General features: G+C 41.2%; 1 protein-coding gene across 1 annotated transcript; it reads right to left on the reverse strand.

Annotated features, from left to right (window-relative positions):
* Positions 1-5,356: 5,356 nt before the first annotated feature.
* Positions 5,357-25,239, reverse strand: SKP1 (S-phase kinase associated protein 1). Its single transcript, XM_032157917.2, has 6 exons — positions 25,081-25,239; positions 22,148-22,244; positions 15,383-15,456; positions 9,256-9,399; positions 6,773-6,913; positions 5,357-6,090 (listed from the first exon to the last, which is right to left on the reverse strand). Exons 2-6 carry the CDS (start codon positions 22,242-22,244, stop codon positions 6,055-6,057), a joined length of 492 nt encoding a protein of 163 aa, XP_032013808.1. The 5' UTR covers positions 25,081-25,239; the 3' UTR covers positions 5,357-6,054.

Consider the following 25,239-nt stretch of genomic DNA (forward strand, 5'->3'; position numbering starts at 1 on the left):
TTAAAAAAATTAGAATTTAGCTCAAACACTCAAAAATTGCCCTGCCTAATGTGGGTCTGATGAATAAATGCTGATAAAATACTACTGAGTGTCAGCAAAGTACTATGACTAATCCTGCCCTAATTTCTCTTTAGTCTATGTTCTCAGGGAAATGTAGCAACACTCAAACTTCTGCTGTTAGTTCTTGACTGTGCACTGCTTTTTCCTCACTTTGGCATCTCTCCACCCCCAAACAAATCCAACTCGATTCTTGAAACCAAATTGGTTTCACTTTACAGAACCTTTCGTAGCACCTTTCAGCTCTGTAGCCCCCCATTGGCTCATTAATCTTGTTCTGTCCAGAAACTTTTTTTTTTTTTTTTTTGAAACGGAGTCTCGCTCTGTCGCCAAGCTGGATTGCAGTCAGTGGCGTGATCTCAGCTCACTGCAACTTCCGCCTCCCGGGTTCAAGCGGTTCTCCTGCCTCAGCCTCCCGAGTAGCTGGGACTACAGGCATGTGCCACCACGCCTAGCTAATTTTTGTATTTTTAGTAGAGATGAGGTTTCACCATGTTGGCCGGGATGGTCTCAATCTCTTGACCTTGTGATCTGCACACCTCAGCCTCTGAAAATGTTGGGATTACAGGTGTGAGCCACCGCGCCCAGCCCAGGAACATTTTTATTAGAGTTATCCACTCCCTCCCAGCAGAATTTGTGCCTTCTCTACTGAACTACACCAAAAGCTCCCAGCTCCCAAGAGGGAAACCAGGTCTAATGCTTCCTACCAAGGAGAAGCCAGGAGCTACACTTTAAGGATTCAGCCATTTTGTAAGCTTTCCCTTTGCTTGCAATCTTCTTATTCTTGACTTCTTCCTAGCTTAAAAAGTTATACACTGGTTTCAAATCCAGATAATTAAAGATTAACTTTTCAAATCCTCAAACAACTTTGTAGGGAGAACATTTACTTGGTTGATTCCTTCCTACCAGAATGTACACTGAGCTTTAGAAAAGGAAAAACTGGTGGGTGCTGTGGCTCACATCTATAATCCCAGCACTTTGGGAGGTTGAGGCAGGAGGATCTTGAGCCCGGGAATTCGAAAACAGCCTGGGCAACATGAGGAGACCTCATCTCTATAAAAATCAATTTAAAAATACAAAAACTAGCAAGGCATGGTAGTACACAAACGTAGTCCTAGCTATTTAGGAGGCTGAGGCAGGAGGACTGTTGGAGCCCAAGAGTTCGAGGCTGCAGTGAGCTGTGATCAGAACACTGCACTCCAGCCTGGGCAGCAGAGGTGAGACCTTGTCTCTTAAAAGAAGAATCAAAAAGCTCTTCGGGCTACTCTGGGCACACTGCCTATGGGGTAGTCCAGCTCTGCAAGGAGCAGTTAAAAAAAATCTTCAAAAGGTAATGGTGGCAAGCAAAAGTTAGGCTTGTAAAGGGTGCTTAGAGCAAGAGGTCTGCTGCTCTCTCAATTTTCTCTTTTCTGGTGGAAACCACTTTATATTCCCAAACTGCCTTATTGAGAGCCTAGGCAAATTAAGTTAAACAAAATTTATGTTGGGATCAGAACAGCCCATAGGATTGGCCAATTTTTAGATAAACTGAAAGATCATGTGATTTGGAATATCTGCCTGCCCTAAGTCAGATGCCCACAGTGACTCACTGTTACTATCCTCCCTCCCCAGCTAGTTTTAAGATAAGCTCAGCATTACTATGATGTCATGTTACAAGGCTGCAGTTACCTGTCCAACCAAGTCACAATATAGCTCTTGCTTAATTCCAGGAGCTGGTGTATTCTGACAGTTGTAGAGTAAAAAGTCACAGCTATAATCCCACATAGGGAGCTACAGGATGATTTTGTGGATCTTTGAGAAAATATAAGAAGCGTAAAGCAGTATCTATTTTGTATATCAAGAATAGATTAAGGCAAGCTAACACATGGCACTGCAAAAGAGTAACTTGCTTCTACAACTTAAGAATTATTAGGGCCGTGTGCGGTGGGTCACACCTGTAACCTCAGCACTTTCGGAGGCTAAGGCGGGCGGATCACAAGGTCAGGAGATCGAGACCAGCCTGGCCAATATGGTAAAACTCCATCTCAAATAAAAATACAAAAAAATCAGCCAGGCATGGTGGCATGTGCCTGTAATCCCAGCTACTCGGGAGGTTGAGGCAGGAGAATCACTTGAACCCAGGAGGCGGAGGTTGCAGTGAGCCGAGATCGCACCACTGCATTCCAGCCTGGGCGACAGAGTGAGACTCTGTCTCAAAAAAAAAAAAAAAAAAAATTATTAGAATTTGAGGGGGCACATCTTTAGCCTATGACAAGGTTAAGGAGAAAGTAATAAGCTAACACTCAGGAAGGTTTTGGTTTACTTTTAGATCACAAGTGACATAATCAATGAAAAGGTGAGAAGCCAAAGGACTGTCATGGAGTCCTTGAAAGGACTTCATCATTAAAAGCAGCACACTGCAGAAAGCAGCATGTTGTTTACAGAGGAAACTGACAAACATTCTTCAATCACCCAAATCTGCCAAATACCTTCTTCCTCTCATTCTCTTTCCTGGTGAAATAAAAGGCATTTCCTAATTAATCCCTAAGGTTACTTTATCAACAAGGGTTTTCTTTCCTTTACTACTGTAATAGTAATTAGAGAAAGTCTTCATAATTCATCAGTAACCACTCTCCAAACCAAGGCTATTACCAGCTATTATCAAGCTCTCCCCTCTCATGCATTTAAACTGCTCTTCTTGTTTTCATTATGCCCTGTACCTGCATTTCACAAGGACTTTTCACTTATGTTACTTATATTGAAATTCATGTAGTAGTGCTGCTAAATACAAGTTAAATCCTGCTGTCAAGTGACTTCCAATGAAGTCTTGGAACTAACATAAAGCAGACTGCGCTACATCTATAAAACCGTAGTACCTACTATTTCCAACTTGCCCAAGGCCATGTAGACACTAAAACTCCAGCCTCAAGGTATGACTTAATGCCACAATATTAGTTTAGAAGAATGGCTGGGAAGTGAGAGAGTAGCCAGAAATGAGTGGAGTTTTGAAGACTGAGGGTGGGCTGCTGTGATAATGAGAAAGGACCATTCACTCTAGGTGAGAGCCTAGAAAAGTCCTAGTAGATATATTAAAGGAATAGTGGGCATACAGCAGAACAGGAAAAAGAAAGGTAGGAAAAGAATACTGCAACCAGACTGAAAAGGGCTTCTTAATACCATGTCTATGATTTATTTGGGTCCACAATGGTCACAAATGGCCTATTTTCTCTTGGATCTCTATTAATGCAAAAGTTTAAGATTACTAGGATTTTTTGTTGTTTGTTTAGGGACTATAGAAAGTCAAGAAACAAAAATTTAAATTACTACTATATTGTCTGTCCATCCAATCTTTCTGAAAGATCCCATTATCCTTTAAATATGGATAGTGATGTTATTTACTCATATAATTCTAACAACTCCTGAGTATTATACAGATCAAGTGGTAATAACAACAAGCTCCAGTTTCTTAGAAGGTGATACTTCCTTTACAAGTTAAACATGGCATATGGCAGTAATCCTGGACCTTCAGTGAAGATTTATTTGTCATAATACTGCTAAGGATACTTTTGGTTTGTTTTTGAGACAAGGTCTCGCTCTATTGCCTAGACTGGAGTGCAGTGGTGCAATGCCAGCTCACTGCAGCCTCGACCTCTCAAGGCTCAAGCAATCTTCCCACCTCAGCCTCTCAAGTAGTTGGGATCATAGGCATGCACCATATGACTAATTTTTTTTTTTTTTGGAGAGACAGGGATTTCCTGTGTTGCCCAGGCTGGTCTTGAACTCCTGGACTCAAACGATCCTCCTGTCTTGTCCTCCCAAAATGTTGAGATTACAGGCATAAGCCACCATGCCCAGCTGCTAAGGATATTTGAGGTGGACAAGGTTTTTGCAGAAGTTGATCTTACAATAGCAGGAATTGGTAGATGAGACAATTCAGCTAGGACTATACACTGCTACCTTCCCCACTAAAACCAGGACAAACAGAAAACAAGCTTATCTCCTAAGAGTAAAGGGAACCAAGAATCCAAAAGTAGTCACAGGGGTTGGCAAACATTTTCTGTAAAATGCCAGATAGTAAAATATGTTAGGCTTTTTGGTCAAATACAGTTTCTGGTGAGAGAGAGAGAGAGAAGTGTGTGTTAGGCTTTTTGGTCAAATACAGTTTCTGGTGAGAGAGAGGTGTGTGTGTGTGTGTGTGTGTGTGTGTGTGTGAGAGAGAGAAGTGTGTGTATGTGTGTGTGTATTTTAAATAACTCTTTACAACGTAAAAACCATTTTTAGCTCAAAGACTACAAAAACAAGCTATGGGCCTGATTTGACCCAGACGTTATAGTTTCCTATCTCTGGTACAGACAACAAATTGGAATTAAGTGAGACAACATATGGGACTTTATTAAATAAGGTGAATTTGGGACAAATGAAAGGTGAGATGAAGGCAAACTACTGTCAAGGGATGATCTAAGCCTGAACAACTCAGTGAATGTGAAGAGAAAACAAGATTACATGTGAATATAGATGTTAGACCGGGCGCGGTGGCTCACGCTTGTAATCCCAGCACTTTGGGAGGCCGAGGCGGGCGGATCACAAGGTCAGGAGATCGAGACCACGGTGAAACCCCATCTCTACTAAAAATACAAAAAATTAGCCGGGTGTGGTGGCGGGCGCCTGTAGTCCCAGCTACTCGGAGAGGCTGAGGCAGGAGAATGGTGTGAACCCGGGAGGCGGAGCTTGCAGTGAGCCGAGATTGCGCCACTGCACTCCAGCCTGGGCGACAGAGCAAGACTCCATCTCAAAAAAAAAAAAAAAAAAAATGAATATAGATGTTAACTGGAAAAGGAAGGAGAAAAGAAGGGAGCACAAGGAAGAAAAAAAAATCAAAATTTGTGAGCCATCTCAAGCCATCAAAAAAACTTCATTCTATTGTAGGAGGGAAGCTGGAAACAATGGCAGAGTAATTTTGTGTTAAGAATTAAAGTACTAGCTACAGTTAAGCATATAAATGACAATTAGAAGGGACAGAAGTTATGGTTATGTCAGCAGCCTCCAGTGAGGTAGGATATAAACTAAGTCTTTTCAAGCTGAAGAAATACATACACATTCAACCCATTTAAGTGAAGACACACATTTAAGTCCACAAAAGCAAACTTAACTACCTACTATATAACTTACTTTTTATTGAAAGTATCTTGCATTCATGATGGATGCTTTCTGGGTTTTACCACGTATTTTAATGTTAAAAGTTAAATTATTTTTTACATGCAAGTAGTGTGAATAATTTTCTCCACATGGGAACACTAATTATAAAAAGATGACATCCCACATGGGTTAAGTGTCTTTTTAATTGAAAAGCTAACAAACTGTCCAGTTACACTTCTCCCAAAAAAACCACAAACTGGGTAGTAACTGAGTCTCTAGGCAATACATTTAAAACGAAGAGGATTAATAAAATTAAAGAAAAAGAAAACAAGTCCTCCAGATGCAATGAAGGGAGCCCTGCTACATACAGGCTAATCAATATAGTGGTACTCCTTGACTGCAGGGGGCTGGAAGACATCCTAGTAACTCCACTCAGAACATTTACTTCAAGAAGCCTTTTTCCAGTTTCCAACTCATGAATAAAGATAATATTTTGTTAATTCTATTCCAGAAAACTTTTTTGCAAGTTGTTTTATTTACAATGCCAACTTTTCAAAGGTCACTAAAGTTAACTGGACAATAAACTAGGCAGACATTGCTTTACAAAAAAGAGGGAAAGCCCAAAATGCCACTTATAGAGAACCCACAGTTCAGTTTTATTCAGAGCAAAGAAAAAAGAAACTTTCGATCATACTAGAAGAAACTCGGCCATAGGTTTGGAATCTGTACTCAAACTACACATGCAATGAGGACAATATTCTGCTAATACAATTGACTTGCTGCTGCATTTGTCTACTGTTTGTCTAATATTAACAATTATAAACAGAGCAGTGCAACTAGTATTTGGAACAATCCTTACAGTGTTACAGTGTCAGGCACATCTCACTTCTCTTCACACCACTGGTTCTCTTTGCGTACCTGAAAGAGATGGATATAGGGAAATACCTTAACTTGAGTAGTCTTTCTAAGACTTATAAATACTACCTACTGATTCATCAATAGCCAGTGAGTTGAGTCAGAAGAACAGATGGAAAATTAGAACACCAGGTTAAGACTATATTTCCGGATTTCCTTTCTTTGCCTCCCATGGTTTTTATTCTGCCCTGCTGAAATTATCAACAAAGCAAAGGCAACGGACAATTTACTAAAGTTGACAGAGCAAATTCAGTTAATTCATTCACATTATTTCAGTCTGTAGTCATGTCAACGAAATCATTCTGATCTATTCTTTCATTTCCTCCCCTCATTAAGTTGCTCTAAAGTACCCTAGCACACACGTCTCTCTAGGGCCTGCTTTTCTGAAGTCAGATATGTATGGTCTATACAGAAAGTTGCAGGTGCCAAAACTAGTAACTGTTAATACGTTAACAAGAGCTCTTCTCATTGAAAACTTATTGTTCTTATGCTTAAAATGCAGTATCATCTAAGTGTTCAGATTCATAAAGACAGGACAGTAAGAGTATGTTTAAGACACATAAAGTACATATTATCCCTAAAGTATCAAGACTACTTGATACAGTCACCTCTTTTCCTGGCATGTTATAGGTGTTAGTCCCTTTTTAAGAGCATGTGATCAAAGACAAAACTGTGTGCTACCTACCTGGGCTTCCTCCTCTTCAGTAAAGTCATTTTTGATATTGAAGGTCTTGCGAATCTCCTCAGGAGTTTTCCCCTTGATCATATTGGCAACAGTCTTGCATGTAACATCAAGCAAACCTTTGATGTCTAAGTAGTTTGCAGCCTGTAAAGAGACAGTTGTTTTCCTTAAAGCATACTTGATGTGTTAAACTAAATCCAAGTTAATGACTGACACTCCATATCTAATAAAGCTTAAAATGCTAATTTTAAGAAATTAAAGGGAGAAGAATAAATCACTCATAAGTTCTTCTGTGAAAGACTTTTATGTGACCTTCTTTGTTATACCTCTATAATGCTGAATCCTCTGCTTCCTTAACCAAACTACACTAGCTCAAATGTGAAATAATGGCCACTACTGTTGTGTATGTGTGTACACATGCACACAAATGCCACATCAGGTCTTGGCAAAAATATTTGTCCACACTTAAAGAGTTCAAACGTAAGCAGTTATAGCACTACACTTTATTGATCTCATTTTAAAAAACAGGTTTTGGTTTCACTGACTTTATTGTTTACCTGTTTCCTATTTCACTGATTTCTGCCCTTTAATATTCTCATTCTTCTGTTTACTTTGTATTTAATTTCATCTTTTACTAGTTTCTTAAGGTGGACGCTTAGATCACCGATTTGAAACTTTTCTTCTTTTCTAATAATATAGGTATTTCATTCCATCAATTTCCCTCTAAGTACTTCTTTAGCTGCATCTCACAGATTTTTCATGTGTTTTACTTCCACTCAGCTCAAAATACTTTATTTCTTCTCTGACCCATAGGTTACTTGCAAATGTGTTAGTTTAAAAGTAGTTGCAGATTCTTCCAGATACCTTTCTGTTTGTGACTTCTAATTCCATTGCAGTCAGAAGACATACTTTGTATGACCTGAATCCTTTTAGGATAAAGACTTTTTTTTTTTAAGACACCATCTCACTCTGTCACCCAGGCTGGAATTCAGTGGCGTGATTTCGGCTCACTGCAATCTCTACCTCCCAGGTTCAGCCGATTCTCTTGCCTCAGTCTACCAAGTAGCTGGGATTACAGGTGGGTGCCACTTCGCCCAGCTAATTTTTTTTTTTTTTGTCTGTCGCCAGGTGGGAGGCAGTGGTGGATATTGCAAAGCATTCTCTTGCCTCAGCCTCCCAAGTAGCTGAGACTACAGGTGCCTGCCACCACGCCCGGCTAATTTTTTTGTATTTTTAGTAGAGACGGGGTTTCACCATGTTAGCCAGGATGGTCTCGATTTCCTGACCTCATGATCCGCCCACCTCGGCCTCCCAAAGTGCTGGGATTACAGGCGTGAGCCACTGTGCCCGGCCTAATTTTTGTATTTTTAGTAGAGATGGGGTTTCATCATGCTGGCCAGGCTGGTCTCGAACTCCTAGCCTCAAGTGATCCACCCGCCCTGCCCTCCCAAAGTGTTGGGATCGCAGGCGTGAGCCACCGTGCCCGGCTGAGACTTGTTTTATGGCCCAGAACATGATCTATCTTGGTAATATACACTTGAAAAGAATATGTATTCTGCTATCATTACATATAATGTTTTAGGCCTGGCATGGTGGCTCATGCCTGTAATCTCAACACTTTTGGGAGGCCTAGGCAGGTGGATCACCTGAGGTCAGGAGTTCAAGACCATCCTGGCCAACATGGTGAAACCCCATCTCTACTAAAAATACAAAAACTTAGCTGGGCGTGGTGGCTCATGCCTGTAATCTCAGCTACTCAGGAGGCTGAGGCAGGAGAATCGCTTGAACCTGGGAGGTGGAGGTTGCAGTGAGCCAAAATCACGCCATTGCACCCCAGCCTGTGTGACAAGAGTGAAACTCTGTCTCAAAAATATATATATATATAATATTTTATAAATGTCCATTAAGACAATTTGGTCAATAGTGTTATATCAAGTTATCCTGATTTCTGTCTAGTTATATTAATTGAGAGAGGTGCTGAAATCTCTGATTGTCACTTTGTGGACTTCAAGTTCTACTGGGTTTTGTTTCACTTCTTGGAAGTTCTGCTTCTACGTAGATAAACATTTATAAATTGTTATGTCTTTTTAAAAAACTGATCCCCTTATCAATATGAAATAATCCTCTTTAACCCTAGTAATATTCTTTGCCTCCAAACCTATTTTAATATAGTCAATCCAGCTTTCTTTTGATTCGTGTTAGTATACTGTATCTTCTTCCATTCTTTAAACCTAGTTGTGTCTATATATTTAAAGTGGGTTTCTTACAGACAGCATAGCTAAGCTTGCTTTTCTGATCTGGTAATTTCTGCCTTTTAACTGTGTTTAGACCATTTACATTTAGTGTGTTACTGACATGTGGATTTAAATATGGCGTTACATTTGAATTTGGAGAGTATTAAAATTCAGTGTCAATGAAGTTAGCAAATTTTAAATCTATAAGAAGTGTTTAAAGGCTCTGAGCTATCTCACACATTAAAAACTTACCAGAATGAGTTCAAAAAGTGTTCCTTGGTCAACTTTCAGGAATTCTTGGTCCCAAACAGGGATATCGTCTGTTCGCTTTTCTTTGTTCTCATCATCTTCAGGAGGAGGAGGGTCATCCTTGTGGTGGGTGCACCACTGAATGACCTACAACAACAAAAGTTCATTCCTCTGTGGCACTTTGTCACAAGGTACTCATTCCACTGCTGGGACAACTTTTCCCTATACTGGAATAATAACTAGCTAGAGGTTGACTTGAGCCATTAACAGCCAAGCTTGAAAAACAAAAACGAAGCTTGACGAATCGTTATAACCCTAGAAGGGAGAAGATCTTATTAGATAAAAGTAAGCCATGCAGACAAAGTACTGTACTTGACTACATTAAAAAGCTTCTACGCAAAAAGAAAAGTTAGACAGGACAATGACTGGAAGATACCTGCAATATGTACAACAATGATTAGCTGAAAGAATATAAAACCTTTCAAAACTCATTACAGAGAAATGGGTTAATGATATGTACAGCCAATAAATGAAATCTGAATAGCCAAACATAAGGAACGCTCAACTTTACTAGAAGCAAACTAACACTACAGATACTTCTCCAGATTGAAAAAAATCAAGAAACTGATACTAATTGTGGGGCAATAGTGGAAAGGAAACACAAACTCTTCTAGAGAGTATAAATTGGTATAACCCCTTTGAAAGCTAATCCAGCACTCCTCAGAAAAGCTGAATATCTACATATATTGTAACCAGGAAATCTCAAATACCCCAGACACATGTGTAAGATTATTTGGTGTAGGAACAAAGCAGGAAAAGCCCCCAAATTCCCTTAATAGGAGAATAATTACTTCATAAAGTTTCAGGAAGCTGATTACCTAGACTATACATACCAGTGTAAAGACCAAAATCAATACTGAAAGTGTTTTCAGCTGTACAATCTAGGCAGTGGCTACATGGGTGTCTACTGTGTAATTCTTTCAATTTTTCTGTATGGCTAAAACTTTTTCATAGCAAAACGCTGGAGGAATCAACAATGCTGAGAGAAAATGGCAGAGCCAAGAAATTATATTGCCAGGATACAAAAAAAAAAAGAAAGAACAATTTCAATAGGGAAAAGCCAAGCAAAGGGTTGTTTGTTTTTGAGACAAGGTCTCACTGTGTCACCCAGGCTGGAATGCAGTGCCACGATCATGGCTCACTCGACCTCCTGTGCTTAAGCGATCCTCCCACCTCAGCCTCCCGAGTAGCTGGAACTACAGGTTCATGCCACCATGCCTGGCTCATTTTTGTATTTTGTTTTTGTAGAGATAAGGTTTCATCATGTTGCAAACTCCTGAACTCAAGCAATTCACCCACCTTGCCCTCCCAAAGTGTTGGGATTACAGCTATGAGCCACCGTGCCTGGCCAGCAAAAGGTGTTTGTTTTTGTTTTAATTTTGAGACGGAGTTTCACTCTTGTTGCCCAGGCTGGAGTGCAATGGCGCTATCTTGGCTCACTGCAACCTCCACCTCCTCGGTTCAAGCGATTCTCCTGCCTCAGCCTCCTGAGTAGCTGGGATTATAGGTGCCTGCCACAACGCCCAGCTAATTTTATTTTTAGTTGGCCAGGCTGGTCTCGAACTCCTGACCTCAGATGATCCACCTGCCTCGGCTTCCCAAAGTGCTGGGATTACAGGCGTGAGCCATCGCACCCGGCTAAGGGTTTTTAATGAAATAAATAATAGCTTCTTAAGAAGTATTCCAACTATATAAGAAAATAAAAAAATGTCAATTAATATTTGCTTATCCAGGCATTTTAAAAACTCTAAACCTGGGCACAGTGGTTCATACTTGTAATCTCAGCACTTTGGAAGGCTGAGGCAGGACTGCTTAAGGCCAGAAGTTCAAGACTAGCCTGGGCAATACAGAGAGACCCCGTCTCTATAAAAAATGATGATAATAATAATAATAGGCTGGGTACTGTGGCTCACACCTGTAATCCCAGCACTTTGGGAGGCCGAGGTGGGTGACTTACTTGAGCCCAGAAGTTCGAGACCAGCCTGGGTAACATGGTGAAACCCTGTCTCTGTGAAAAATACAAAAATGAGATAGGACTGGTGGTGCACACCTATGGTCCCAGCTACTCAGAAGGTTGAGACAAGAGAATCACTTGAGCCCAGGAGGTTGAGGCTGTAGTGAGCCATGATCATGCCACTACACTCCAGCCTGAGCAAGAGAGTGAGATTCTGTCAAAAAAAAAAAAAAAAAAAAAAAATCACCACCACTACTAACAAAAAATAAAAATTTAAAAATAAAAAACTCTTAAAAGGATATGTAAGAAACTAATGCCTAGGTTCACAACGGGTAGTGCCAGTAAAAAAGAAAAACAAAAAAATGCCACATTACTTTGTGGGGGGAGCAGTTTCCAATCAGATAAGACACAGGGAAAGGAGATTTTATTGTACACTTTCATAGTTTTGGCATCATGTAATTATCCTTCAAAATATGATATATATTCAATACAAACAGGCTTAAAAAAAAAAAAAAAAACTTCTTGGCTGGGTATGGTGGCTCACACCTATAATCCCAGCACTCTGGGAGGCCAAAGGAGACAGATCGCTTGAGCCCAGGAGTTCCGGACCAGCCTGGGCAACATGGTGAAACTCCATCTCTACAAAAAATACAAAAATTAGCCAAGTGTGGTGGCATGTGCCTGTAGTTCCAGCTACTCGGGAGGCTGAGGTAAGAAGATCACCTGAACCTGGGAGGTAGAAGGTGCAGTGACCCATGTGCACCACTGCACTCTAGCCTAGGCAACACAGTGAGGCCCTATCTCAAACAAACAAACCAAACAAAAAAAACCCCAAAAACCAAACACTTCTCATTCTCAGAAGTGGCCCTACATCACCCAACCCTTTAACTCTAACCTTATCTACTCCCTTCTTGCTCTAGCTTCCATTAAACTCCTTGCCTTTCCTAAAAAGGCAGGGCATGCTCTTGTCTTAAGGTCACTGTACTTGCTCCCAAATCCCAGAATTCTTTTCCCCCACATATTCATGTCTTTGTTTAAAAGATTATCTTCGGCCAGGCACAGTGACTCACGCCTGTAATCCCAGCACTTTGAGAGGGTGAGGCGGGCGGATCACCTGAGGTCCGGAGTTCGAGACCAGCCTGGCCAACATGGTGAAACCCCATCTCTACTCAAAATACAAAGAATTAGCTGGGCGTGGTGGCAAGCGCCTGTAATCCCAGCTACTGAGGCTGAAGCAGGAGAATTGCTTGAACCCCGGAGGCGGAGGCTGCAGTGAGCCAAAGTTGTGCCACTGTACTCCAGGCTGGGCAAGAGCAAAACCCCATCTCAAGGAAAAAAAAAAAAAAAAGATTATCTTCTCAGTAAGACATCTCCTGACCATCTTTATTTTAAAAACAGCTAACTGTTCACCTACTCACCCCTTTAAATTCCCCATTCCCTTCTTTATTCTCCATAGTTTTTCCATTTGATGTATTTCTTATGTTGCATGTTTCCCCACCCCTTCAGGTGGTAAACTCCATAAGGGCAGAGATTTTGTCTCTTTGGTTCACTGCTATACCCCCCAGCTTTTGGATGGCATTTTGAATGTACCTGGCATTTGACTACAAGCAAAGATCCTTTTAGAAACATTTTTCATTAGTATAAAATAGAATATGTTAATTGCAAGACATATTCAGAAGTCATAAAGAATGAGATCTAACTAGATAAAATAAAGCCTCTAAATCGTAACATGAATTAACATAAGCAAACTGGTAGAAACTTTTAAAGAGTTCCTATAAAAAGCCTATTAGATAATACCACTGAATTGTCACTTAAAAATGGTTAAGGTGGTAAATTTTGTTATGTGTATTTTACCACAATTTTTTAAGCCCATTAGACAACATCATGGATGAACCTTAAAAATATTATGCTAAGTGAAATAAGCCAGATACAAAAGGACTAATATTGTATGATTCCATATATTATGTGCCCAGGATAGCTAAATTCAGATACAGAAGGTAGAATAGTGTTTACCTAAGGGAATTTTTTTTTGAGGGGGGAGGGTGTACTGAAATAGGAAGTTACAGTTTAATGGGTACAGAGTTTCAGTGTGGGATGATAAAGTTCTGAAAATGCTTAGTGGTGATAGCTGCACAACACTGTGAATGTAATTAATGTCACTGAATGGTGTACTTTCAAAAAGTGAAAATGATCAATGTTATGTATATTTTATCACTATTTTTCTAAGACCATTAGGAAAATAGAGAAATGAAAACAGACAATGCAGAAAATGTAAACGGCCAGTAACACATGTAAAAACATTCACACTTTGGGAGGCCAAAGGAGGCAGATCGCCTGAGGTGAGGAATTCAAGACCAGCATGGCCAACATGGTGAAACCCGTCTCTACAAAAATAATAATTAGCTGGGCATGGTAGCAGGTGCCTGTAATCCTAGCTACTCGAGAGGATGAGGTGGGAGAATCGCTTGAACCCAAGAGGCAGAGGTTGCAGTGAGCTGAGATTGTGCCACTGCATTCCAGCCCGGGCGACGGAGTGTCTTAAAAAAAAAAAAAAAAGCCAGGTGCAGTGGCTCATGCCTGTAATCCCGGCACTTTGGGAGGCCAAGATGGGCAGATCACAAGGTCAGGAATTCAAGACCAGCCTGACCAACATGGTGTGAAACCCCATCTCTACTAAAAAATACAAAAATTAGCCAGGCATGGTGGCGAGTGCCTGTAATCCCAGCTACTTGGAAGGCTGAGGCAGGAGAATTGCTTGAACCCAGAAGGTGGAGGCTGCAGTGAGCCGAGATTGTGCCACTGCTCTCCAGCCTGGGCAACAGAGTGAGATCAAAAAACAAACACACACAAAAAAATTCAGGTTAGCCGGGCATGGTGGCTCCACCTGTAATCCCAACACTTTGGGAGGCCAAGGCAGGGAGATTGCCTGAGGTCAGGAGTTGGAGACCAGCCTGGCCAACACGGTGAAAACCTGTCTAATATAAAAATTAGCCAGTGTGGTGGTGGGCGTCTGTAATCCCAGCTATTTGGGAGGCTGAGGCAGGGAAAATTACTTGAACCCAGAAGGCAGAGGCTGCAGTGAGCTGAGATCACACCACTGCACTCCAGCCTGGGCGACAGGGCGAGACTGCATCTCAAAAAAAAAAAAAAAAAAAAGATGCTATGTATTAACTAACATAGACATATCACCTTTCATTTTGTTATATGGAAAAAAACCCATAGAAATGTATAGTTTGCTACCTTAAGAATGAGGGAAAATGCTGGGTGCAGTGGCTCACGCCTGTAATCCCAGCACTTTGGGAGGCCGAGGTGGGCAGATCATGAGGTCAAGAGATCAAAACCATCCTGGCCAACATGGTGAAACCCTGTCTCTACTAAAAATACAAAAATTAGCTGGGCGTGGTGGTGTGTGCCTGTAGTCCCAGCTACTCAGGGGGCTGAGACAGGAGAATCACTTGAACCCAGGTGGCAGAGGTTGCAGTGAGCCGAGATCACGCCACTACCCTCCAACTTGGCGACAGAGCAAGACTCTGGTCTCAAAAAAAAAAAAAAAAAAAGAATGTGGAAAAAAATATACTTACTTGTTAATACCTGTGTTACAAAATACTAAAAGGATAAATTGCTACCTGAAAGGGGACTGGAATAGATAAGGACAGAAATGGGAACTAAGTGTTACATATTCCTTTATTTTGACTTTAGCCATTTCAAAATTATAAATCTAAGAAAGACAGTCACGATTCAATTCCACCATGCTCTAGAAGTGCTATCTTTACAGAAGACTATTTAACAATATCTATCAGAATTTAGGTATATAAGCCAACCTGCGATCCAGATATTCTACATGTAGATCATCCTTCCTAGAGAAGTATTTGCATAGGTAGACACAGTACAGATGCCCAATAAATGACAATAGTCAACTGTGGCAAGAAAGCAGACAGAACTTTTTTCTGTATATTTTAACATACAAACATCACTCAAGTAAGTGTTTAAGAACATGCAAATTTAAATGTAATTTTAAGCAGTAAATTATAAAATTCTAACATAGATTGTTGAATTACTTAATCAATTAGTGTTATATATTAAGCAGAATAAACGTAAACTCTCCAAAGACCTTACCTTTTTTAATATTGCTGCATTCACATTTGGTAGAGGAACTGGGTCATCATCTCCCTCATCATCCATTCCCAAATCTAAGAAAACCAGAAGAAAGTTTCTATTTCCTAATTCCATTATAATACTTATACCAACCAGGCTATGTCTCAAAACATACGAGTCAGCCCCCCATATCCATGAGTTCTACATCTGTGGATTCAACCAACCCCAGTCGAACATATCGGAAAAAAAAAAAATGGATGGCTGTGTCTGCACTAAACATGTAGACCTGTTTCCCTGTCATTACTCCCTAAACAATACAGTATAAAAACCATTTGCATAGCATTTACACTGTATTCGGTATTGTAAGTAATCTAGAGAGGGTTTTTGTGTGTGTGTGTGTGTGTGTGTGTGTGACAGAGTCTTGCTCTGTTGCCCAGGCTGGAGTGCAGTGGTGCAATCTCTGCTCACTGCAAGTTCTGCCTCCCGGGTTCACACCATTCTCCTGCCTCAGCCTCCCAAGTAGCTGGGACCACAGGCGCCCGCCACCACATCTGGCTAATTTTTTGTATTTTTTAGTAGAGACGGAGTTTCACCATGTTAGCCAGGATGGTCTCAATCTCCTGATCTTGTGATCCGCCCGCCTCAGCCTCCCAAAGTGCTTGGATTACAGGCGTGAGCCACCGCGCTCAGCCATCTAGAGAGGATTTTAAGTATACAAGGTGATGTGCATATGTTATATGCCAATACTACACTGTTTTATTATAAGGGACTTGAGTATTGGTGGATTTTGGTATCCACAAGGGTGTCCTGAAACCAGTCCCCCATGGATACCAAGGGACGACTGTAACTTATAAGACATGTCTGAAAGAATATAAAAAGGACTTTACTTAGAACAGCTCTCTTAGGAGCATTTAAAAATTAGTGGCTCCTAAGGATGGAGTCCACGAAACCACCCAAAACTATATAAACTTGTGTGAGTACACAAATAAAGGAATATTACATAAAAGAAGTTCTTAATTGGCAGGAAAAGTGATTTAGTAAGTTGGGCTTGAATGACTGGGTAGCCATCTGAAAAAATTAAAGATGGACCTTTTCCTTACCCTTTATATCAAATTCTCCAGATGAACTGTATTTTAAAAAGTAAAATAATGAAAACTATTACAGGTAATAAAATCTCAATCTATTCAAATCTGAAACCCACAGATGTGTATACATATACACACTAAAAATACTAAAAATACACACACACACACACACACACACACACACACACACGCACGCACAAAACAAATCATGCAGCCACTGACAAAAACAAGGCGGGGAGCTCCAAACATAATGGTATGATCTTAAGATTAAAGTTTTTAAACTAGGTTAAAAAAGAAAATTACCCGAATAAAAATAGAAATACACTTTTTTCCAACAGGATATACGAGGAACAGTTAACAATATTATGTGTAACGAAGTTAAATAACATAGGTTAAGGGACACAATTATGGGGCTATCAATAATCCAGGCACATGATGATAGCCTGGACAAGGTTTGTAGCTAAGGAGGTGGTAAGAAGTGACCTAATTCCGTCTGCATTTTGAAGGTAGAGACAACAGAATTTGCCAACAGATGGCAAGTAGAATGTGAAGAGTCAGGGTACACTAGGGTTTATGGCATGAAAAGGATGAAGATGCCACCAATTGATAAGGGGAAGGCTGTCAGAGGAACTATTATTTTTAGGAAGAGAGGATCAAGAGCTCTAGTTTTCATAAACGTAAAATATTAGATATCCAAGGGCAGTTGTATATACCAGTCCAGAAATCAAGAGAAGAAATCAGAACTGTAGGTAAGTTTGGGAACTGCTGTATAGTTAGTTTATAATGCTATGAGACTATGATCAAGCAAATGGATGTGAATAGATATACTGAAGAGGTCCAAGGATGAAGCCCTGGGGAACTGCAGGCTTTAAAGACTGGAAGACAGAAGGGTGTAAGGTAAGTAGTAAGTGGAATTTTGGGAACCAAGTGAAGAGGGGAATAATCAAACATCAAATGATGTCAACAGGTCTAGATAAAAACTGAAAACAGACAATGCACTTGATGACATGGGGTTCACTGAGCTTTATAAGCAGTTCCAGTGGAGTGGTAAAGAGGAGAGTAGATTAAAAAATAATTCATGTTATCTTGCATGGATGGATTCACTCATCTCCCCTCTCTTCTCCCTCCCACCAGTGCCTATCCCTGATCCTATCTCAGCTTAGAGTGAAACTGTAAAATGACAATGTCTCATGTAAAGCTCTATGTGGAACAAGTCGCTTATGTCTTTCCTGAACAAGTATGAAATCTTTTTAATCAGGTGAGAGAAAGAAGTTATAAAACGTAAAATACTTTTATCTTGAGAACTAAGATATTAGAGGAAACATACAGAAGACCAGCTTGTTTAGATCCAAATGTAATTTGGAACGAGGCTTAACTCACATTAAAAATAAGGCTTTTGGCCAGGTGCAGTGGCTCACGCATGTAATCCCAGCACTTTGGGAGGCCGAAGCAGGCAGATCACCTGAGGTCAGGAGTTCGAGACCAGCCTGGCTAACATGGTGAAACCCCATTTCTACTAAAAATACAAAAAAATTGGCCAGGCATGGTGGCTCACGCCTGTAATCCCAGCACTTTGGGAGGCAGAGACAGACGGATCATGAGGTCAGGAGTTCGAGACCAGCCTGACCAACATGGTAAAAACCCATCTCTACTAAAAATACAAAAAACTAACTGGGTGTGGTGGCACACGCCTGTAGTCCCAACTACTCAGGAGGCTAAGGTTGCAGTGAGCCGAGATTGTGCCACTGCACTCCAGCCTGGGTGACAGAGTGAGACTCCATCTCAGGAAAAAAAAAAAAAAAAAAAAAAATTAGCTGGGTGTGGTCGTGCATGCCTGTAATCCCAGCTACTTGGGAGGCTGAGGCAGGAGAATTGCTTGAACCCAGGAGGCAGAGATTGCAGTGAGCCGAGATTGCGCCACTGCACTCCAGCCTGGGCAACATGAGTGAAACTCCATCTCAAAAAATAAAATTAAAAAAAGGCTTTTATGACTGTAAAGGATCATAAAGCTAATTTTTTATTTTTTGTAAAGACAGGGTCTTACTATATTGTCCAGGCTGGTTTTGAACTCCTGGGCTCAAGCAATCCTCTTTAAATCATCTAGCATTTAAACTAAGGATATACAATATTTTTTGCTTTCAGACTAAACGCACAAGTAGCAACAGTCATTCCTTTAAGCTATTTAGTTTCAGGGACTTCTGAAAGACACTTGTATCCTGATACTGTACCCTGGACCTGAACTAATCATCCAATCCACATGTAAATGTGCCAAGAGTCTCACTTCTGATTGTCCTGTGGATTAAAAGGTTTTATTTTTGTTTTCTAAGTCACATAAAACCCACAACCAGAGATACTGCAGATGGAAAACAAGAAAAGCAGAAAGTTGCCAAATTCAAAAGACTCCAGTCCTCAAGAGGCTAGAAGCTTATGTAAGCCATTGGTACTTAAGTTAAAACCATTCACTTCTGATTCCTAAAGGCAATGGTGTAAAAGAATAATTTAATTGTTGCTAACTGCCTATCGGTCCACTTACTTCAGTGATCAAAGCTGGCATGGTAAGTCTTCAAGATGCCCTATGTTCTTAAAATTGGCGAATGCTTCTTTGAGGCAGCACAGGACAGATTAGTGCGTCAGGCACCAAGATAAAATAAAGAACACTTTCAATGCCAAAGCAAGTATTTAGGCAGCAATTTGGGTATCAGTTTCTACATCTTCTGGATAAAACCTTACTCACCTGCCTTTTAGGGACACTTGGATTGCTTTCAGTTTTTTTTAATAAGCATAACATACTTCTTCATTCAACAGGTACTTGATGAACAGTGACTGTGGGATGTACCAAGGAGTTTACAACTTAATAGAAGTTATCTTAAGTTACCAGAATACAGGACTTTAAGGGCCACCATGATTGGTACCAATTACTAAAGAGAATTCTAAGCGTTTATCAGAAAACAGAAGTCACCCACTTAGAAAACAAAACGGAAGACACATCCTCTGCAATTCAGCTTCTGCCTCTACCACACCTAAGTATCTGCTGCTAGAAGTCCTCTAACTTATTAACTATGAAATTCTAAGGATCAGTCTACAGTATATATATCTGGCAATCACTCTAGTCACCTAGAAATGTCCCCTTTTCCCTTGGCTTCCAAAAATCCTACTCTACTAATTCTCTACTACTGACTTCTATACTCTTAGCACCCCAGCCCCAACATCATCGTCTTCCAGAGTTAAACTCCCATAACCCAATATATAAAACAAGTCTACTTATCTCTAGCAGTCTAACTCTGGGGCCAATATCCAAAAACTCAATCACCTAGTAGACTGCTACTAGTAGATCTTCTGAAGGAATCTCAAACATGGTTTAAACTCAAAGTTGTTTTCTTCTCCATTCCTCTCAAACCCATTTTCAGCTCTACCAACTACAATACCACAATTCCAACCTACCCCAACTAAAAACCATATTTTTACTTTCCCTAGCACACCTTGTCTACTTTACTTCAGAATGATCTCCCAAAACATTCTAATTTTACTAGAGTTGAAGTATTACCTCGGCAGGGCTTAGTGGCTCACGCCTATAATTCCAGCACTCTGGGAGGCTGAGGTGGGCGGATCACCTGAGGTCGGGAGTTTGAGACCAGCCTGACCAACGTGGAGAAACCTCGTCTCTACTAAAAATACAAAATTTGCCTGGCATGGTGGCACATGCCTGTAATCCCAGCTACTTGGGAGGCGGAGGCAGAAGTGCTTGAACCCGGGAGGCAGAGGTGGCAGTGAGCTGAGATCGTACCACTGCACCCCAGGCTGGGCAACAAGAGCAAAACTCAGTCTCAAAAAAACAAATAAATAAAAGAAATATCCTCACCAGTACTACATACTGCAATCTCTTCAAGACTGAAGAATAACACTAGCCAAGATGTTCCCACAGCGCCACTTGGTGTGCAACTTTATTAATGCACTAATTACACCATGTGACAAGTTTGCCTTGTTTGTGTCTGACTTCCCTTCTAGTTTATAAATTCTTCAAGGGCAAAGGCCATGTCTCACCTTCTTTTCACCAGCACCAAAGCTTGGCACATAACCCTTCTCTTTGTTTAAGTATTTATAACCTACTGATCTTCCCTACATAAAAAACCTCTGACATTTAAGTACTAAAGAACACTCAATACTACTAAGTTTTTTTCATCAATTCCAGACACTGATTTGTATCACCCCACTGGTAATACTAAAAAGAGATCCACATTAACTAGTGAAAGTTTCAAGACCTGTTTTCTAACTCACTTCCTTATGCTGCATATATACTTTGCAGCAGTTTCACAGGAATGACAAAACAGACAAAAGAGAAAGCTTGTTTAAAAAAAAAAAAAAATTCTGCCTGGCACAGTGGCTCATGCCTGTAATGTGGCTCTTCCCAGTACTTTAGGGTGCCAAGGTGGGAGGATGGCTTGAGTCCAAGAGTGCGAGAACAGCCAGGGTAACACAGGGAGATCCCGTCTCTATAAAAACATTTAGGCTGGGCATGGTGGCTCACACCTGTAATCCCAGCACTTTGGGAGGCTCAGGCGGGTGGATCACAAGGTCAGGATATCGAGACCAGCCTGACCAACATGGTGAAACCCCATCTCTACTAAAAAATACAAAAATTAGCCAGGCATGGTGGCACGCACCTGTAATCCCAGCTACTCGGGAGGCTAAGGCAGGAGAATCACTTGAACCCGGGAGGCAGAGGTTGCAGTGAGCTGAGATCACACCACTTGCACACCAGCCTGGGCAACAGAGCAAGACTCTCGTCTCAAAAAAAAAAAAAAAAAAAAAAATTAAAAAATCAGCTGGGGCAGGGCGCGGTGGCTCACGCCTGTGATCCCAGCACTTTGGGAGGCCGAGGCGGGCAGATCACCTGAGGTCGGGAGTCCGAGACCAGCCTGACCAACATGGAGAAACCCCATCTCTAATAAAAATACAAAATTAGCCGGGCTTGGTGGCACATGCCTCTAATTCCAGCTACTCGGGAGGCTGAGGCAGGAGAATCGCTCGAACCAGGGAGACGGAGGTTACAGTGAGCTGAGACTGCACCATCGCACTTCGGGCTGGGCAACAAGAGCAAAAAATCCGTCTCAAAAAAAATCAGCTGGATGTGGTGGCACGTGCCTGTAGTCCCAGTTATTCGGGAGGCTGAGGTGGGAGGACTGATTGAGCCTGGAAGGTTGAGGCTGCAGTGAGCCGTGACTGCACCACTGCACTCCAGCCTGGGCAAGAGTGAGACTCTTGTCTCAAATAAATCAATCAATAAATAAAATCTACACAGCAATCCACAGAGCTCACTCCCTCCACTGAAATAAGGTGTTCTATTCAGCCACCATTATAGGATGGTATCTCTTTTCCAAAGACTTTAATTTCTATCACTGGAACTTATGAATCCAAATTTACTTGAACAAAAATTAACCATTGCCTAAGGCTTGGCAATCACTTCAATGTTTATTACCTTATGATTTTATCCATTTAATAAGAGAACAACCCTCACTAATTCAGACAATACAGAAAGGATGACCTGTATCAGAAAAATGTAAGTTATAAAGAAAAAAATGTAAACTTTACCTCTTCATACTCTCAAGCACCTTATGACAGCCTGCTGCTCATATAAATTTGATATTCACAAACTATCTCAAATTACACATTTCCTCCCACCCAGGTTTTCCAATGAACTTACCTTCCAACATGGTCTTAATAGTCACAGATTGTTTGGCAATTTCCACATCAACTTCAAATATCTCTCCATCAGAACTCTGCAACTTAATTGAAGGCATCTAAAAAAAAAGTACATTAAATGTAAAATTTAAGAGAGTTCTACATGACATTTCATCAACTACAGTCCATCAGAAGGCTCTAACTTATTGACCACAAAGTTCTAAGGACCTACAATACATAACCCTGTAAAGCACTGTTGTAAGTAGTTATTCACAGGTTAGTCTCCAAGCATTTCTATTAAATTTTTTTCAAAGTATAACTACTAGGAACAGAAGCTTTTAAGGCCTGCCTTACTGAACTCACTATTGGTATAAATTTAATAAAACATACATATTTGTATTTGCTTTCTGCCTGCCTTTTGTCTCCCACTGAATACTGGACTCCATTTGAACAGTTAACTGCCACAGTTAACTACATGCAAACCTGAGGAAGGTCAGTCCAAAACAAACAAGGCTACCAAATAAGATAGAAATTTTCCCCACAGTGAGACCTACCTGTGAAGATGAGTTCAGACCCAAAGAGTAAATCAGAATATGCTCATTTATGTCTAAGGCAATGCAAGACCATATACACGAGAATAAAATGATTTAAAGATAAGCTGATGTGAGTACAATTCCCTAAATCCAGTTAGAAGCTTCATTTCAGAGCCCTTTTTATCTTTCAGTACTGACTGTCCAAGTGACCAACTTTGAGATCTCTTGGCAAGATCTCCATAATAATAACCTATTACTTGCTCTGAAAATGCATTTATTAACTCAGATTATGAGTCATTAGGAAAAAGATATAATCTTACATAAAAAGTTAAGCAATTAATTTCAAAGGTCTTGAGTTCTGGCAAAAAAAAAAAAAAAAAGGCATTTAAAATTAAAAGTCCAACAATTTTTTTACCATCTTCAAATTCTTTAAAAAAGAAAACATACAAAAAAGGAAAACAACAATAACAAAAAGAATAGCAATACCTGGTACAGATTAATTCAAGGCCTCTTAAAATCCACATACAACTTTTAAAAGGCCCATGCTTCTCAAGTATTCATAATCCGGTGATGTCACTATCAACTTATGGCACCTTTGAAGTTTTCTAGGTGTGTTGTATTAAAAATCGCATATCTTTTCCCAAAAGTGTATCATTTGGCATTTAAAACATGCATCACACCCATTTCATGTTCAAAGACTTATGACCCATTACATCGGTTAAAATATTCATTCAGCTTCTCTGAGACAATTGTCCCCAACCCCGAAGCAAACAGGTTGTTAGGCAAAGGAAGCAAAAAAGTAAAGCATGTTTTAAAACCAGCCACTGAAATATCCTACTCTCACTCATCCATGGTTGGAGAGAATCAGATTTCACTTTGCGATTCACAAACATGTCTGCTTCTCCATGTTGCTTAGCGCTTACCAATAATGCAGTTGTCCCTGCTTAATGGAGAAGAACGCAGAGTAGAGGACCCTTCCTGTGACAAGACCACAACAAAAGGTATCTCCAAAAGAAAATATTTTAACGTGAGCCCAATTTTTAATTATAAAACATTCAAACATTTAATTTTTATATCAGATAGTACTGAAATGAACAGTGCAGAATCACAAGTCTAACAATGCAGTTGATTAAAATTAAAAGCAAGACGACCGTTTCATATTTCTTTCAAATAACTCAAGGTAAGTGCTTAGTCATAGTCAAGTTCGTGGATTGGGTTACTCTTAAGGGAGTTGAGACCTTACTAAATAGCAGGTGGGCAATCGGCTAATCTGTAATTCGATGCACTTGGTAATACTAAACTCAAAGATAAGTTTTAGTGTTACAGTAGAATAAAGTGCACAATTTTTAAGTAATAATGAATGAAATATTTATTTGAAATGCTTTCAAAACAATTCCATTCTAAAGAAAGAGGCCTAAAGGCTCCTGCACTTGTAAATAATTCTCCATGGCCAGTATAAAGTGGGTTCTATCACATCATAAAGGGAAAAAAAACCCTGCGTTTTAAGTGACCCGAAATTCTGACACTGCTTTTTAGACTGCACAGTGGAGGAGACGGTATTGTTGTACGACACAGATACATTCTATTGTCACGCTCTAATGGAAAAATGCATGTCCCTAAAACCCAAATGTGAAGTTTTCATTAAAAGTGAACCAAAGCAGGTGGACGTCCTATTTCTTTAAAAGCCAAACACCTCGAGTTAAGTTATACACAGCTAAGGCTCCTACAAGTCACACCACTCTGACGATGGTATCTGCTATCACAATAGTTATTTCAACGACTCCAAGTCATGGTAAAACAACGCTAAGAAATATTTAGAAGGAGCAGGCGGCTATGTGCAGAAAATCGGCGACCGCACACGGTTAGCCAGGACCGACCGGTAGCTAGTGACGCCAGACACGGGGGAGAAAGGATAGGAGCCAAGAACCGGGCGGCCTCAGACCACCATCGCAGCTCTCCCTCCCGATCACAACAAAAGCCAGACACCGACACACGCCCACGCTCACGACAGCCAAGGGACCCCCATTCACAACCCCGCCGCCACCCCCGCCCTGGTCCCCGGGACAGCAGGCTTAAGGCCAAGAGAGGCCCCCGGCCGCAGCCTGGGCCTTGCAGCCGAGCCCCGCGCCGGCTGACGCTCGGCCGGTGCAGAGAAGGCCCAGCCCGGGGTTCGGCTCACACTTATGGAGCGCCGTGAGGACGCCCGGCCAGAGGAGGCCTCACTGAGTCGGGGGCGGGGCGGGTGAACGGGACCTGATAGTGTCTCCCGAAGAACGGGGTCGACAACGCGATCCACCGGGCCCGAAAGAAGGCCAGGCCCAGTCACCGCCCGCCGCGGGCAGGCCCAAACCGCAGCGGTGTGGCTAGCCGGCACGCAATCCGGGCGCCACGACCCTTTCCAGCTCAGTGGACGGCTACTCACGGTGTTCGGTGTTAAGGAGATGGCAGGCGGGAGGCTGACGAGAGCTGGGAGGCGTCAGCGGAGGAAGAGAAAAGCAGAGAACGAAGCCACCAAGCGTCGCAACGCGAAGCGGCGTCTGCTTTATAGGAGAGGGCGCAGGCGCCGAGGACCCCTGGGCGC

Source organism: Hylobates moloch, unplaced genomic scaffold (genome assembly GCF_009828535.3).
Source record: "Hylobates moloch isolate HMO894 unplaced genomic scaffold, HMol_V3 SCAFFOLD_6, whole genome shotgun sequence".
NCBI classification, from domain to species: Eukaryota; Metazoa; Chordata; class Mammalia; order Primates; family Hylobatidae; genus Hylobates; species Hylobates moloch.

What these genes read in the sequence shown, in the direction of transcription:
- SKP1 (XM_032157917.2), bottom strand. Translation starts at nt 22,244, where the DNA reads ATGCCTTCAATTAAGTTGCAGAGTTCTGATGGAGAGATATTTGAAGTT. An exon ending in CACTTTTTGAACTCATTCTG is followed by an intron (nt 6,914 to 9,255) that starts GTAAGTTTTTAA and finishes GTCTCTTTACAG; the next exon opens with GCTGCAAACTACTTAGACAT. An exon ending in CTGAAGAGGAGGAAGCCCAG is followed by an intron (nt 6,091 to 6,772) that starts GTAGGTAGCACA and finishes CATCTCTTTCAG; the next exon opens with GTACGCAAAGAGAACCAGTG.